Source organism: Aotus nancymaae, unplaced genomic scaffold (assembly GCF_030222135.1).
Source record: "Aotus nancymaae isolate 86718 unplaced genomic scaffold, 86718_ANA_hifiasm-v0.15.2.pri h1tg000089l, whole genome shotgun sequence".
NCBI classification, from domain to species: Eukaryota; Metazoa; Chordata; class Mammalia; order Primates; family Aotidae; genus Aotus; species Aotus nancymaae.
Genome location: NW_026988504.1, coordinates 9749522 through 9766901, shown reverse-complemented (window position 1 = coordinate 9766901; position 17380 = coordinate 9749522). Strand labels below are relative to the sequence as shown.

Here is a 17380-nt window from a genome sequence, read left to right as displayed (position 1 = left end):
GACTTACCATTTTTACCATTTTAAACAGCCTTAGAAGTTCTGTCTGTTAATATCATGCTGTGTGAGGATGGGGTAAAGTTCATGTTTTGTCCTGTCCATGGCATTGGTGAGAGCCCCCTAGGTAAGAAGCAATGCTTCAATCTTGCTTCCAGGCAGCAGCTTGAGTTCCCACAACTTCCTACAAGGTGTATAAAAATGCAGCATGAGAATCCGCACGTGTAATCCATATTCACCTTCCCATCCATCACACAGAAGAGGCGTGGCGATACCTAGTCTCCTCCATGCTTAAGACATAGTTGAAGGTTCCATTCTTTTTGTTCTTTTTTTTTTTTTTTTTTGAGACGGAGTTTCGCTCTTGTTACCCAGGCTGGAGTTCAATGGCGCAATCTTGGCTCACCGCAACCTCCGCCTCCTGGGTTCAGGCAATTCTCCTGCCTCAGCCTCCTGAGTAGCTGGGATTACAGGTGCGTGCCACCGTGCCCAGCTAATTTTTTGTATTTTTAGTAGAGACGCGGTTTCACCATGTTGACCAGGATGGTCTCGATCTCTTGACCTCGTGATCCACCCGCCTCGGCCTCCCAAAGTGCTGGGATTACAGGCGTGAGCCACCGCGCCCGGCTGGTTCCGTTCTTAAAAGCTGGAAATACTCACGGGCATGCCTGAACACTCCAGCTGTAACTCACACGTGGTCTGTGTAAGTGGATTAACATTGAGGCTGCCTAGTTTAATCCTGAATAATAGTATCTGAAAGACTGAGTTTATCTGGGAACGTGTAGTTTTTCTAATACACATTAAAATTAGCTATTAAAAATCATTTTGTTTTATTATCAACAGACTCATTTATACTTTATGGGGAACCTACCTAGTATTACCTATTACCACCACTCTTCATAATAAAAATATTTGTAAAATATAAGAAATACTCCCCTGAGCTGATCATTTGCCTATTCTAGAGCCTGCGAAATGGATAGGAGTGTCCCTGGTTAAGTTATCCAGTTTACTGGAGCCTCCTTTGGACTGTAATTTGGGGATAATTATTCCTACTTTGCATACATTTGGTAAGATTAGAAGTCATACATATGTTAATTCCAGCATCGTCTGTGATGGTAGGAACTTACTGATAGCAGCTGTTTTAAAGCTTGTAATACGTGCTGTCATACTACATGCAAATTCCAAACTTGAGGAGAAACCCTACTGCAGTCCACAGACACATCAGCCAACATCTGGGTGCTTGCTTTTTGCCCAGTGCCATGCAAGGTTCTTTACATGCATAAAGAACCTTTTAGTTTCAAACAGGCCTATGACATAGGTGCTATCCTGCTCATTTTCCAAAAAGAAAATGGGCTTGAGGAGGTTGAGTAATTTGCCAACATGGCTCTGCTGTTCATCACACAGCAGTCCCCGTTGGTTTGAACTGGCATTAAACCCCCCAAAACCGGCCTCCTAGGCTATATTCTTTTAGATGGCCCTGACTGTGGACTCCAGCTCCAGGCTGGCCAGGCACCTGTTTCTTTACCAAGTTGGGGGACCAGTTCTTCTTCACACATCACATTGCTCCTCTCCATTTCTCCAAAAGGCTCAGCACAGCTGCCACCCCCGTTTCCCAGTGGATTAAGTTGCCTTGGTGTTTGCCTTTCATGATGGCGTTAAAACATACTGTTAAACATTCCACATCACTACCTTACCTCCCCAGGATAAGCCTATTTTTGTACCATCTACTGCCCCATAATACTCCACACATAAGGCACAGAATATATTCTTAAAGTAAGCCATACAGGGAAGCAGCTGTCATGCTAAAGAAAACCATTTGATTTAATTGCCAGTTGATAGCAGCAGCTGAGGCCATATGCAGAGGAACTGCCACGTGCAACCTGGAACTGTCTCTAGGAGCTGAGCAAAGTATAATGATCGTGGATTTCCCACAGACTCGAGCTTTTGGTTTTATGTACATTTTGCTCTCGTTTTATGGATAACTCGTTCCTGCCAATCTGCCTCCAATCCTGTTGTATTTTTAGTAGCTCGTTCACTTACAGGATAAAAAAGAAAGAAACCTACATGCCACAAGCTACTTGTTCACCTCATGGGAAACAGAATCCCATAGTAAGACCATTGAGCATCTTCACCTGGTCATAGGTTAGTTTTCATTAAGTCCTCTACCAGTTGAGTCTTACTGCACTTACTGGCATAATGGCCTGGTCTTTGACACGAAAACAGAAAAAGTGAATGGCATGACTTTGTAAATTCAGATTTCGAGAGAAAACCTGTCTAGGGAACCATAGGAGATGGTTGACCACCTTTCTGAGGAATTGAGTGGATTCTGCTCATTAGTGAAGCTTAGCTTATTTCAGGCATCCAAGCCCAGCATCACAACCCCAGAGAGCAAGGCTCGGCTTTGAAAGGCACATAAAAGCAACTGTACAGGAAAGTCAAGGGTTCTGCCTTTCTTACCTGTCATCCCGATAAAACTATTCTCTTGCAGAATGGCGACTGCAAAGCTCAGGACAGTTTAGAAGTTATGAGAAGGTATCACCAAACATGATTTTTCTTTCTTCCTGGTAAACCAGAAGATAGCAGAAAAAAGAACCAGATGCAACCTTCTCTCCCTTAACCATACTCCGCCCTCCTGCCAAAAAAGAATCTTAAGGACGTTATATACAAGTAACTGAAGAGAAATAGTAGGCAACAAAGCGGGAAATGACTATTCCTTTTAAAGGAACAGTCTCGTCCGGCAGGAGATGCCCACGGGATGGGGTGGCTGAGACATTGCGTTATGAGGTTTGGCTTACACTATCCTCCCATTCTCTCCTAATTTCTCCTGCAGTAAAGGAGTCATTCTCCAGCTCCCTGATTACTCCTTGCCCTCCCAGCTCTCAGCCAAGCACTAACCCAGCCCTGTGGGGCTCCTTCACCCACCCTGTGACACCGGCCCTGCCCTTGACCCCTGATCCCCAGGCAGAAAAAGAGGTACTCTCAGGGATAGGGGCTTGCAAGCTTCCACAGCAGAAATGGGAGGTGCTGAATGTGGGGCCGGTTGACAAGCTGCGGATAAAGTGAAGTCGTGAGGAAACAACGATGGTCCCTCTGTGTAGACAGTGACTTCACAGAGGGCTGGGGCGTGGCCAAGTGAGAAACCAGGGTTCAAGATGCCTTTAGTTACAGTTTTAAGTGCCAAAAGCATACCTTTCAATGAAAGTTAGAAATGGGCTTGTCATTTTCCTGCAGTCCCACAGATGGCCTCCCACCCTTTCAAAGGCCCCCTCGGAACCATCAGGGACTGCCTTCCTCGCAGGCCATCACCCTCCCATCAGCGGCCCCAGAGCTCAGTGGCTGCCCCAGTGTTGGCGTTGTCTGGCCTCTGTCACAGTTAAACGGGTCTCCGACATTCAGCCATCTAGACCAGGAGTCAGCAAGCTTTTTCTATAGAACACCAAACAGAACATATTTTATACTCTGCAGGATATTGAGTTTCTGTTGCAGCCACGAGACTCTGCCATTGTAAACGCCGAAACAGCTATGGCTGTGTTCCAACAAAACCCTTTACGAGCACTGGAATTAATTTCACATGACACAAAATATTTGGATTTTCCTCCCACTTTTTAAAAATCATTCTTAGCCCCTCACCTGTACAAAGACAGGCAGTGGGTTGGACTTGGCCCACAGACTGTAGTTTCCCAACCCCTGACGTAGGGGGTTGGTGTTATCAACACTTGGTGTCCACAGGGAGTGTGTGTCTCCATAGAGACTGGGCACAGTTCTTGATCAGGGCCAGCCCTGATTCCAGAAACCAGCTAGCAGATGGAAAGCCTCTGGCTCCTCAACAGAGAAGTCCTACCCTACCCACAGCAGAGATTCTAGAGGTTGGAGAGGAGTCTGGGAGGAACAGTCACATATATGTGCCCGGCATGCATGATGACATGCCTTTCAAAGGAGAGTGAGGGTTCACTGGGAGCCATGCGGTGCTGCTGGTGAGCTTCCCTGGGGAGCAGAAAGGAGTGGGGATAAAGGGAGGAGGCACGGCGATGTGCCTGCCTGCACTCACCTTTGTGTAACTCGGGTTGAATAAAAGATTCATCTTGGGACGAAGGGAAGTGGAGAGAGAGGGATGATTACAGCCCAGCTCTCGCCTTCCCATCTTCTGCTCATTAACATGCTCTGCGCCAGCCTGCTGCAGATTTCATATTTCAGAACCCTGTAGGGAAGGCGCCCTCCCCTAGCCAGAGCGCGAGGGAGAATGACGGAGGACTGGGGAGAAATGGGCGTTACGTGTTTCTACTCTTACTGCCAGAACCGTTTGTGAAAAGATCGACACCCATCCCCAGCATGACTACACATTAAGACGATGGGTTTGGCTGGGCAAGGTGGCTCAGGCCTGTAATCCCAACACTTTGGGAAGCCAAGGTGGGCGGATCACCTGAGGTCGGGAGTTTGATACCAGCCTGACCAATATGGAGAAACCCTGTCTCTACTATAAATACAAAATTAGCCGGGCATGGTGGCACATGCCTGTAATCCCAGCTGCTCAGGAAGCCTGAGAATCGCTTGAACCCGGGAGGCGGAGGTTGTGGTGAGCCAATATCATGCCATTGCACTCCAGCCTGGGTAACAAGAGTGAAACTCCATCTCAAAAAAAAATTTAAAAAAAGGATGGGTTAGAGTTCTGAGATCACCAGGGTCAGGCAGCAGTGCCAGGCAAATACTGGGGTGGATGCTTGCCAGATGCTTCATTTTCCACCGTGGACCAGCAAAGGATGGAAGATCTAGAACCAGAAGGCCAGGCCCAGCACTCTGGTGGGAGTTGGTAACTGAGGGATCATACTTACTGAGCAAATTGGCACTTGGGTCCCTTTGGGCAAAACCCAACGGGGACATGGTGGTATTTACACAGAGGACCTGCTGGGCAAAGAGAAAGTGACGAGAAGGATCTGCCTCAGCAAGAGGGGAAAGCACGCATGAAAAAGCTCCCTGGGAAGGGTGTGGATGATCACAGGGGCTTCGTAAGGGTGCATAAATCTTCCCATCCTTAAGCACCCACGTCTAGCCATGAGACTGGGATGGGGAAAGGGAACCTTGGAATGTGCCGGAGCAGGTGTCAGCTGGCAAGTCCTGAAACACAGTCGGAGTGTCACAGACATGCTGTGTCCTGGAGGACTTGTGTGGCTATGAACCGTACTTTGCTGCCTTTTATTTATCTGAGAAAAAGTTAACCTGGTTGGGTGCGGTGGCTCACACCTGTAATCCCAGCACTTTGGGAGGCCAAGGTGGGTGGATAACTTCAGCCCAGGAGTTTGAGACTAGCCTGGGCAACGTGGCAAGACCCTGTCTCTACTAAAAATACAAAAATCAGCTGGGCATGGTCGCACACACCTGTAATCCCAGCTACTTGGGAGGCCAAGGCAGAAGAATTGCTTGAACCTGGGAGGTGGAGCTTGCAGTGAGCCAAGATCGCATCACTGCACTCCAGCCTGGGTGACAGAAAGAAAAGAAAAAGCTAACCCCAGAATCCTGCTGATCCTCTCAGCAGCTCTTACCCCCGCCCAGACCCCTAAAACCAGCAGCACTAAGAACTCAGTAAGAAAAGCCTATCTGAGGCTGGGCGCAGAGGCTCACGCCTATAATCCCAACACTGGGAGGTTGAGGTGGGCAGACCAAAAGGTCAGGAATTTGAGACAAGCCTGGCCAACATGGTGAAAACCCGTCGCTACTAAAAATACAAAAATTAGCTGGGCATGATGGAGGGTGACTGTAATCCCAGTTACTCGGGAGGCTGAGACAGGAGAATCACTTGAACCCAGGAAGTGGAGGTTGCAGTGAGGCAAGACCGCACCACTGCACTCCAGCCTGGTAAACAGAGCAATACTCCGTCTCAAAAAAAAAAAAAAAAGGCAAGAAAAAGAAACACCCTATCTGAAGAGACAGGAGAGGGAGAAGCCTCGTTGCTTAGGGCATGGGAACCCTGCTGGGGGGAGCTGCCTCTGAAATTTGTCTGGCAGCAATGGGAAAGGTAGGAAGAACGTGCTTAAGCAACACTCAGGACCCCCCAGGTGGGTAGGTGGAATGAAGAAGAGCACATATGAACCGAGTGTCTCCTGTGGGCCTCGTCCTGTGTCAAGAGCTTCCTGTGGCTGAATGACTTGGAGAAGGGCATGCAGCCGATACGTGATGAAGGTAGGATTTGAACCCAAGTCAACCTGCCCCCAAGAAGCCTGTTGTGCCCCCACACCAGGCTGTGTTTTGTGTGTCATAGCAGAGCTTGAGAACTACAGAAAGGCCTTCTGGCGGGGTTTCAATGAGGCACAGCCTCATCAGGAAAACGGTCCCTCCCTGCTGGGAGCCCCCACCCTGATCACCACAACCCCTAGTGCTCCCTGGCTTTCGAGGCCTCACCGTCCTTGCAGAAAACTTGGTCATACCAAGGACAGTCCCAGGACATGAGAGCTGACTTCACATGGAGGAAGGGACACTCGTTGCTGCTGCAGTCACCTGAAAATCCCAACACTCTCTGTAGAAGCAGTTTCTCTTTGTGGTCAATTTCGGTGTCTCCAAATCAGATTGACCTTGCTCCTCATAGAAACAGAAGACACTGGCTTTTCTTCTGGGAGTCACCAGCTTTTTTAAGGTGGCAAGGTATGTCTAATCCTTCCTGCAGTCTAAAAAAGGTGGGGCTGGGCACAGTGGCTCACGTCTGTAATCCCAGCACTTTGGGAGGCTGAGGTGGGTGAATCACAAGGTCAGAAGTTCAAGACCAGCCTGGCTAAGATGGTGAAAACCCGTCTCCACTAAAACTACAAAAATTAGCCAGGCATGGTGGTGGGTGCCTGTAATCCAAGCTACTTAGGAGGCTGACGCAGAGAATTGCTCGAACCCGGGAGGCAGAGGTTGCAGTGAGCTAAAATCACTCCCTGCATTCCAGCCTGGGTGACAGAGTGAGACTCCGTCCAAAAAAAAAAAAAAAAAGGTGGATCGCAGTCCTATTTGCTAAGCAGAGCATGGTCTCAATATACACCTCTGGAAGAGTAAGAGTGGAGGCAGGACCCCAGATGGAGAAGCAAGCACTGGAACTGAAGGCAGTCAGAAGCTGGCAGGAACAAGGAGAGCTGAGAAGACCTGCGCCGTTAAGTGGGGATATTTCCATGTCACTGGAACTGAAGTTCTTCGTCTCTGCTACAAAACCCATGCTGCCTCCAGAGCCTAGGGAAGCTGTTCCCCTTGGTGGAAATGCCAGGAAAAGCAGAGCACTGCTCACTTGGGCACAGGGATGAAAAGAAACACTCCGCAGAGTGGGCGCCTGCAGTTATACTAAGCCTGCACTGTCATCTGTCTGTGGATTAGACCAAGGCTCAGGCTTACTGTATATCCTACAAGGAGCCCTGCAGGCCCAGGTTATTCAGGTGTCATTTTAAGAGCCCTCTTAGATTTCTCTTAGGAAGAAACCTCTGAAGGAAGCACGGGGGAAGATTCAACCCACTTTCACTTCCTTCAAGTTGAAGAATTCATGAATCTTTCCAGCTTCATCCTCCTTAATGTCTACAACTAGTGCTTTTCAGAGCTGAAGGAGTATCATAGTGTCTATTCCACTGACTTTCAAATTGCTCCAAGCAGATCTATTTTATACGCTGGGCCTCTGCAGAGCAAGGTTTCACCTAGTTCAGAACTTCACGAAGTATGCACAAGTTTTAACAGTCGAATTGATCAAGCAGAAGAAAGGCTATCAGAGGTTGAAGACCAACTTAATGAAAAAAAATGAGAAGACAAGATTAGAGAAAAAAGGATAAAAAGGAATGAGCAAAGTCTCCAAGAAATATGGGACTATGTGAAAAGACCTAATCTACGTTTGATAGGTGTAACTGAATGTGACGAAGAGAATGAATCCAAGTTGGAAAATACTCTTCAGGAGATTATTCAGGAAAACTTTCCCAACCTAGTAAGGCAGGACAATATTCAATCCAGGTAATACAGAGAACACCACAAAGATATTCCTCAAGAAGACCAACCCCAAGGCACATAGTTGCCAGATTTATTAGGGTTGAAATGAAGGAGAAAATACTAAGGGCAGCCAGAGAGAAAGGTCAGGTTACCCACAAAGGGAAGCCTATCAGAGTTACAGCAGATCTCTCAGCAGAAACCCTACAAGCCAGAAAAGAGTAGGGGTCAATATTCAACATCCTTAAAGAAAAGAACTTGCAACCCAGAATTTCATATCCAGCCAAACTAAGCTTCACAAGTGAAGGAAAAATAAAATCTTTTGCAAGCAAGTACTTAGAGATTTCACCACCACCAGGCCTGCTTTACAAGAGCTTCTGAAAGAAGCACTACACATACAAAGGAACAACCAGTATCAGTCTTTCCAAAAATACACCAAAAAGAGCATCAACATAATGAAGAATTTACATCAACTAATGGGCAAAACAGCCAGCTAGCATCAAATGGCAGTATTAAACTCACATATATTATTATTATTCCTAAATTTAAATCGACTACATCCCCCAATCAAGATACAGACAGGCAAATTGGATAAAAAGTCAAAACCCATTGGTGTGCTGCATCCAGACCCATCTCACATGCAACGATACACAAAGACTTAAAACAAAGGGATGGAGGAAGATTTACCAACCAACCAGAGAGCAAAAATAAATAAATAAATAAAAAGCAGGAGTTGCAATTCTCGCCTCTGATAAAATAGACTTTAAAGTACAAAGATCAAAAGAGGCAAAGAAGGACATTACATAATGGTAAAAGGATCAATGCAACAAGAGCTAACGATCCTAAATATATACGCACCCAATACAGGAGCACCCAGATACATAAGACAAGTTCTTAATGACTTATAAAGAGACTTAGACTCCCACACAATAATAGTGGGAGACTGTAACATCACATTGTCAATATTAGACAGATCAACGAGACAGAAGATTAACAAGCATATCCAGGACTTGAACTCAGACCCAGAACAAGTAAACTTAATATTTATAGAACTCTCCACTTCAAATGCACAAAACACACATTCTTATCAGTACCATATCACACCTATTCCAAAAGTGACTACATAATTGGAAGTAAATCACTCCTCACTAATTGCATAGCATTTCATAGGTTTAAATGAAATATTGGTTGGCTGCTTGTTTGTTATTTTCTTCCCTTATTCCGTCCTGTCTCCATTGTTAAGCACAATTATTGGCATAAAAGAGGTTTTCAATACCCATTTCTAGACTGCATTCTAGCCTGGGCAATAAAGCAATATTCCCGTTCTCTCTCCCTCTTTCTCTTCCTTTTTCTTCCTCTCCTTCATTCTTTTTTTTTCTATCTTCCTTTTTTTTCTTTTTCTTTTTTCTAAAAAAAAAGAAAAAAAAAGCTTTCACCTAAAGGAGAGTACCCCCAGGCCAGGCACAGTGGCTCATGCCTGTAATTCCTGCTTTGGAAGGCTGAAGTGGGTGATCCTCAGGATCACCTGCAGTCAGGAGTTTGAGACTAGCTTGGCCAACATGTTGAAACCCCATCTCTACTAAAAATATAAAAATTAGGTGTGGTGGCACATGCCTGTAATCCCATCTATTTGGGAGGCTGAGGTGGGAGAATCGCTTGAACCCAGGAGGCAGAGGTTGCAGTGAGCTAGAGATTGTGCCACTGCACACCAGCCTGAGTGACAAAGCTGTCTCAAAAAAAGAAGAAGATGAAGGAGGAGGAGGAGGAGTTGGAGGAGGGTACCCCTGATTCCTAAGAGTTTAAAACCACCATTCTTTCACAGAGGACAACGCCAGGGCTCAGAGAGAGGGAAATGCCACATCCATTTCATTCAGCCTCCTCACCTTCATGAAAGATTCATTTGCTCATCATCAGTGTACAGCACTGGGCAGAGTGCTGACTCTGGGCTTGAGCTTTCTAATGAATCAAAGTGACATAACCGCCTAGGTGGTGCTGACCGGCATTTGACTGATGGAGAGAACAGGATGTCATCTACACTGGTTGCCATTCTGAGGGGTGCACGTCTCTGCATTCCTGACCTGGCCAGCAGGTGGCAGCAGCACCACAGCCTTCGGTCAGCCTATCAGCGACCCCGGACACCAGGCCCTTCCAGTGACTCCCACTCCCACACCTCCCCAACAACATGCTGATTCCAGTTAGAGCGGTCGTCACTTTGATATTCAAAAGACATATGTATTCATTTACTGTAAGACTGTGGGTTACATCTTGTAACCACGGGCTTACAAGTCTGTCCCCTACTCACTGGAGTTACTTGGGGGCCGAAGGGTGCCTGGTTCTGTTCCTGTATCCATGCCCAGGAGCATCTGATCCCCAAACAAAAACCCAGGGCTACTGAGGGAATTACTAAATAGGTGGCATTTTATAAATAAAGTCACAGAATATTAGGCAGTGGCCAAGGGGAGCTTGGATCAACATTGTCCCTTCAGGGGAGACATGGGGGCAGCTCCCAGGAGCAGGCAGGAAATGGACTATGAGCCCGGGAGGGCCTCTGACTGGCCCCCTTCTCAGGTACCCAGGACCCGCCCATTGGCACTAACGAGGAACAGCTGCTGGAGGGGGCCTGAAGCTGGCTCCAGCTGCATTTGGAAGCCAAGCCTCCTGAGTCAGGGGCGTCCAGGGGATTCTGCCAGCCGTCTTCTTGCAGGTCACTCTTTTCGGAATACAGTTCCAAAACCACTGGACTGGATAATCCATAAGGCTCCTTCCAGCTCTGAAAGCTCTGAGCTGTAGAACTGTATTGTGAAAGATGAGATTCACAGATTCCTTTCTTAAGGGGGAAAGTGGTTTCAGCTGCCCCATCAATAGCCCCTTGATTAAAAGGACAAAGGAGGCCAGATGCGGTGGCTCACGCCCGTAATTCCAGCACTTTGGGAGGCCGAGGCGGGTGGATCACCTGAGGTCAGGAGTTCAAGGCCAGCCTGCCCAACATGGCGAAACCCCATCTCTACTAAAAACACAAAAATTAGCCGGGCATGGTGGTGGGTACCTGTAATCTCAGCTACCTGGGAGGCTGAAGCAGGAGTCACTTGAACTGGGGAGGTGGAGGTTGCAGTGAGTCTAGATCATGCCACTGCACTCCAGCCTGGGGGACAGAGCAACATCCTGTCTCAAATAAATAAATAAAAGGACAAAGGACACCTTGAAGCCAGACGGAGGCAAGACGCTGGTCTGGGCTTGACCACACAAGATGATTTTAGGAGCTGGACTTCTGAACCTCATGGTTTTATGTTTACAGTTACCTTTGATTTCCAACAAGTGACGCTAGTTCTCCGTTTGTGGAAACAATGCAAAGTTTCTTCTAAAGAAAGTTAAAACAGCAAGACAGTTGGAAAAGCAGACAGCGCCGCAGGGGCTTTGGGGGCACAGCAGGCATCGTGAATGTGGCTCTGAAGGCCTGATGTTAAGGAAGTTCTAGCCCAGGCCTGAGAGATAGTTCATCTGAGACTTTCTAAATAGTTGGGGTGGGTGTGTGATGAGCCAGGACTGGGGAGAGAAACAATCCCCTCTTCGCTTTCAGGGGTAACTGGTACGCACCTTGAACCTGGTGGGGCAGTAAAGGGCAGGGACTGCGTGGTGCACTTCTGCTTGTTTAGGGGTTTGGAGAACAGGCACCTGAGCCTCAGACAGGTCTATCTGGCCTTCAGGGACATGTCTGGCCTCCTCTGTGTGCCCTCTCCTCCAGAAACCTTCTTCCCATCTCACAGCCCACACTGCCACCCTCCAGGGTGAGAGGCTGAGCCAGGAAGAGCCTTACCGAAGGCGGAGTAGAAGCAGCACTCGGGCATCCTGGTGAGGTCACACTGGTGCAGGAACTTGCAGGGGTCACCCTTCTTGCACAGCCCCTGGAGCCAGTGCTTACACACCACCGTCTTCTCCCCTCGGTCGTGCTGGAAGGGGCAGAATTTCCCTGGAGACGCCAAAGCACCCGGCTGGGAGGCCCCTCATCCACAGCCCAGCCCGGCTCAGCCCTCCAGGGGATTCCCCAGGAGGGTACCTGACTCAGTCCCCAGTGGCTCTCCCCTTATCCCTTCACCTGGACCCTGTAGGGGCTAGAACTGGGGGCCGAGGCAGCATGAAGGGCAAGCTCTTCTTTTTGAGACAGAGTCTCGCTCTGTTGCGCAGGCTGGAGTGCAGTGCACGGCCTGGGTTCACTGCAACCTCCACCTCCTGGATTCAAGTGATTCTCCTGCCTCAGCCTCCCAAGTAGCTGGGATTACAGGCATGCACCACCACACCCAGCTAATTTTTGTATTTTTAGTAGAGACGGGGTTTCACCATGTTGGCCAGGCTGGTCTCAAACTCCTGATCTCAGGTGATCCATCCGCCTCGGCTTTCCAAAGTGCTGGGATTACAGGCGTGAGCCACCATGCCTGGCCAGAGCAAGCTCTTCTTAATGCACAGCTGTTCCCACTACCACACCTTTGCCCATCCTTCCCTTCTGCCTGGTGTGCCATGCCCTTCTCCTGGGGAAGCACCTGGGCTCAGAACAGCTGCCTCCTTTTCATTCCCACACAGCCTAAGACCCCCTCTCATCCTGCCAGGGAGCAGGGCTGGGCTTTCCAGCTCGGAATCCCCACACTCAGTCCAGCCCCTGGCACATAGTAAGTGCTCATTAAGGGCCTGCTGAATTCCCATCTTTAAAAACACCAAATGTTACGCTTCCTGATTCCAGAGACCTAACAGGGTTGTACAAGAGCCAACTTTGTAACGATTTACAAGGAATCTTCCAGGGAAATGTTACATATAACTGATTTATCATCTTCACTCAAGCCTGCATTGCTATTGGCAGGAAGGACACCCAGTTCCTAAGTTTCTTGCTTTTTTTGAGACAGTATCTTACTTTGTTGGCCAGGCTGGAGTACAGTGGCACAATCATGGCGCACTGTAGCCTCGACCTCCTGGACTCAAGCAGTTCTCCCATCTCAGGCTCCCCAGTAGCTGGGACTGCAGGCATGCACCACCACACTGAGCTAATTTTTGAATTTTCTGAAGAGACGGGGTTTTGCCACATTGCCCAGGCTGGCAGTTTCTGAGTTTCTAAGCAGGACCAGCCTCATGCCTGGCCAGTTCTCTGACATACTTTCCTTTTTTTTTTTTTAATTATTACATTTTTATGTTTTGTAGAAACAGGATCTTACTATGTTGCCCAGGCTGGTCTTGAGCCATCCTCCAGCCTCTGCCTCACGAAAGTGCTGGGATTACAGGTGTGAGCCAACTCGCCCGGCCAAGGTGCTCTTTTTAATTAGCCCTACCCTCCACCCCGGCCATGGACTTGTTTGGTTCCAGCCCTCCACCATAACAGCTTGCTTTCTTTGCAAGAGGGTGTCACTAGGAAACACTGCTCTAGAGACTGGATAGGCTGAACTGAGGAGACGTCCCTCAGCCCACATTTGAGCCTGCGGGCTCCTGGGTGCGTGCACAAGGAGCTTCCAGGCTTCCAGGCACAGAATTATTTGGAGCACAAAGCATGTCCTAAACTCTTACACCAGCGAGATTTCTTAACCTAAATGTATAGGCAAGCGGCAGGAGGACTAGGAAACCCTAAAATTGGAAGGCAGGTTTTTTGGCAATTGTGTATTTCTGTGGGAAGAGCCTCTACGCGGTCCACGAGCCAGAAGAAAAGCTGAAAACCCAAGGCCGAATGCAGTGACCCATGCCTGTAATCCCAGTGCTTTGGAGGCCCACGTGGGTGAATCACGAGGTCAGAAGTTTGAGACCAGTCTGGCTAACATGGTGAAACTCCATCTCTACTAAAAATACAGCCAGGCATGGTGGTGGGCGCCTGTAATCCCAGCAACAGCCAAGGAGGCTGAGGCAAGAGAATCGCTTGAACCCAGGAGGGGGAGGTTGCAGTGAACTGAGATTGCGTCACTGCACTCCAGCCCGGGCAACAGTGCAACACTCTGCCTCTAAATCAATAAATAAATAGAAAAGTTGAAAACCCTTGTATTTGAGTCAGGCCTTCCAGAATAGCTGTGTCTAGGAAGAGGGTATTGACTCAAAACCAGGGCAGGAGAGAAGTGGAGGATGCTTTTTGGTAGCATTTCAAAGATGGTGGCCAGCGCTACCTCAGGGCATACAGAATGGATGGGAAAATTGACCAGTTTCCAAACTGAGTCAGAGCATAGGCCCTGGGGAGAAGGGTGCCTCCCCTCTAGCTGGGAGCAAAACAAGAAAAACATCAAGAGGCTGGGGCCTCCTGGGAATTCTCAGGCCAGAGCTCAGACGCACCCCGACCCCAGCAAGGAAGAAGGAAGGAAACGCGCCTGTCTAGGCAGCCTGGTGACCCTGCTGCGAACTTCGAAGACCGCTGCAGAGGCTGGAAATCTTGGGGGACGGGCAGGCTGCTCGCTGGGCCCACACACTTGTCTTCTGTCTACCTGTAAGTCTAAAATTCTGCTCCACAGCTGGGTGTGGTGGCTCACACCTGTAATCCCAGCACTTTGGGAGGCCCAGGCAGGTGGATCACCTGAGGTGAGGAGTTTGAGACCAGCCTGGCCAACATGGCGAAACCCCATCTCTACTAAAAATACAATAATTACTTGAGTACGGTGGCAGGTGCCTGTAGTTCCAGCAACTCGGGAGGCTGAGGCAGGAGAATCACTTGAACCTGGGAGGTGGAGGTTGCAGTGAGCTGAGATGGCGCCACTGCACTCCAGCCTGGACGACACAGCGAGACTCCGTCTAAAAATAAACAAACAAAATTCCGCTCCATCCCCAATTTCCCTTCCCAATTTCCCCTCCCTAGGTGCAAATTCGACAGCTTATCCCAGGCCGGGCAGAGCCCCTGCTAGGTGTAGCTCAGACAGACCCTCCCCTCACCTGGCCCGGGGCCCAGGCCTGCCTGCTAACTCACCTTTCTCCAGAGCCCTTTATGGAAGTCACACACAGCTGAGCCCGACTCTGGACGAAGCAGAGGGAACAAAGAAGGTAGCTTTCCCAGAGGTGGCAGCTGTCGGGGAGCCGCCACCTCCTATGGGCATGTCCCACCTGGACCTCCCCAGGCTCCGGCCTGTGGGCCCCCAAATCTGGGCCCTGTGGACATTCACCTGCAGAGCCAGCCAGCAGACCTCAACCCTTAAACCCCCCAACTCTCAAACAGAGGAGCTAGAGGGGCTTAAGGCTGGCCCAGGAGCTCAGGGAGCCAGTGTGGCTCCCTTAATTCACCGTCTCTCTGTGCCTCTTTCTCAGCCTGGAAAATGGGTTCCCCTGAAGCCACAGGAAAGAAAGACAGAGAAGGGGCTGTCGCATCAGGGAGCTGAGCAGAGAGGCCTGTAGAGAGGGTGGGGGAGGGACAGGGGCCCCGTCCTCCCTCACTGTCCATGCCCTGGAAAGGCAGGAGCCTAGTGCCCTTCTGCGTCTCGACATCCTTCTAGAAGGCGAAGATGAACCGCTCCAGCCCCGCAATGACCTCTTCCATCTTCCATCTCCTGCTAGGGCTGCAGAAGCTTCCAGAGCCCAGGCAGGTGGGCCCTATATAGCTCATCAAAGGCCCTTAAGGGGCCAGCATCCAAAGCCTCCCCCTTCACCTGGGGTGCCAGTGGCCAGGTGACGGCAGGCGACTCTCCAGCCCGGGCTGTACAGAAGTGGGACCCAGCTGCCTCAGCGCGCCCAGCCGGTGCAGGGGCAGACGCCCCAGGGCCCCTTGCCCCACACTGTGTACACAAGGCCCTCTCGGGTGGGGAGGGATTTGCAGAGCTCCACAAACTGCTTATCTGTGCACATTACCAAACACAAACATGGCATGCACGCAGACATTATCAAACGTGGGCTCATACTTTGTCCATGAAGACACGGCCACAGGTTAGCAATGAGTTGCACAAACCAACCACAGCAAGGCTGTTATTCTGCCCGAGCTGGGGGTGGTGGGAGTGTGCAGAGGGTGGGAGCCGTCCCACCTCCCGTTTCTTCCCATCAGGGAAGGGGTCTCCTTCTGGGACCCCTGACACCCCTTTTCTGGCCTGAGTGACAAGCCCCAGTTAGCTCTTCATGGGAGAGAAGGAAAAAGGAATGAAGAGCAGAGGAATCGGAAACAGTTGGATGAATGGGTGCTTTGTTTACCTCGAACACAATTGCCAGCTTGGCTGGAGGGCTGAACCGACCCAAGGCAGGGCGGCCTCCCAGCCAGGATTCCACAGGGCCACCCCAGCGCCACCCCACCCCTGAGAAAGTGCTTTATAAATGAAGTCTCTATGTAAATGTTGTTTTATTATTATTACACCACCCCAGCCTGCAGGGCTGGGACATCTGAAAATGCTTTCAAAGTAGCACGTTAGGGCTCTAATTAGACCAGGCTCCTCCCTCCCCCTGCTCTGGCCCCAAACTGGCCTTGCCTCTAACTGGAGCTGCTGTTCTCAGTCACATTGGCCACCGATGCCGGTAGACCCAGAATGCAAACGCTCTCCTTTCTGGGTGCCCGGATCCAGCAGGGAGAGGTGGGCAGCCCCGCAGGCTCACAGCTGGGCCAACATGAACCAGCCTGCCCTGCCGGCTTTTGTTACCTGTGGCTGTCGCTCCTCCATCTGTTCTTTTGAACTCCAGATCAGAAAAGAAAATAGCTGGAGAGATAGACACCTGGAACCGAGGCGGGACTGGGAGGGGCAGGGATGAGAGCCAAGAGTCTCCAGAAGCTTGGGCCTCTGACTGCATCTTGGGAGAGGCAGAGGGACCCAGCTCCAGGGCTGCCAGAGGGTGGGGCCGAGGGGTCCCTGGGGCAGAAACCCTGGCTTCTCTTGGCCTTCGTTGTGTGCGTTGATTAGTAGTCCCAAGAATGCATTCATCTGTCAACATAGGCTCATTAGAGGCTCATACTAGCCTGGCAGGGCAGGCAGGACCTATGAGGAAATCCAGGCCCAGAGAGGCCAAGGGCATGTGGTTTGGGAGGTGATACGGATGGGGTTCAAATCTGGGTCTCTTGATGATTTCCTTCCCTAAACATGCCTGAGCGTCTCTGCACTAGGGCCCGTCCCTACCCTCAGAGACGGCCCCCGTCAAGGAGGGGACGTTAGCCATTCACACAATAATGAGATGGAGGGATGAGGGGCCCAGCAGGGCAGGAAGGGGTGGCAGGGAGAGCTTTCAATGGAGACTCATGATGATGGGGAGAGAATGTTCTGGAAGAAGGCCAGCAGTATGAAGGCTGGGGTGTGGAGCAACGTGCAGGCTGAGGAGGTGCTCAAGGGTTGGTTTGGCAGAAGTAGGGGTACAGAGGGGGAATGGGGACAGTGAGGCTGGAGATCTGGGGCAGGAGCCAACTCTGGGAGGCCTGTTGGGATGAGCTTTGTCGGGGAGTGATCATGAAGGCAGCAAAGCCACCGCAGGGCTCTGAGAACAGGACATGGCTCTCTGAGAGATGGTCAGTGGAACACTGTGCAAGACGATGACCTTTTTTTTTTTTTTG

At 50.0% G+C, this 17380-nt stretch overlaps 1 protein-coding gene across 1 annotated transcript; it reads right to left on the bottom strand.

The window, feature by feature from the left end:
- Window positions 1-21: 21 nt before the first annotated feature.
- On the bottom strand, window positions 22-15400 carry CPSF4L (cleavage and polyadenylation specific factor 4 like). Its single transcript, XM_064369376.1, is given in 7 exon segments — window positions 22-178; window positions 4821-4890; window positions 6385-6480; window positions 11735-11887; window position 14792; window positions 14837-14883; window positions 15298-15400. Coding segments are annotated over 7 exon segments (531 nt in total). The 3' UTR covers window positions 22-117.
- Window positions 15401-17380: the final 1980 nt, after the last annotated feature.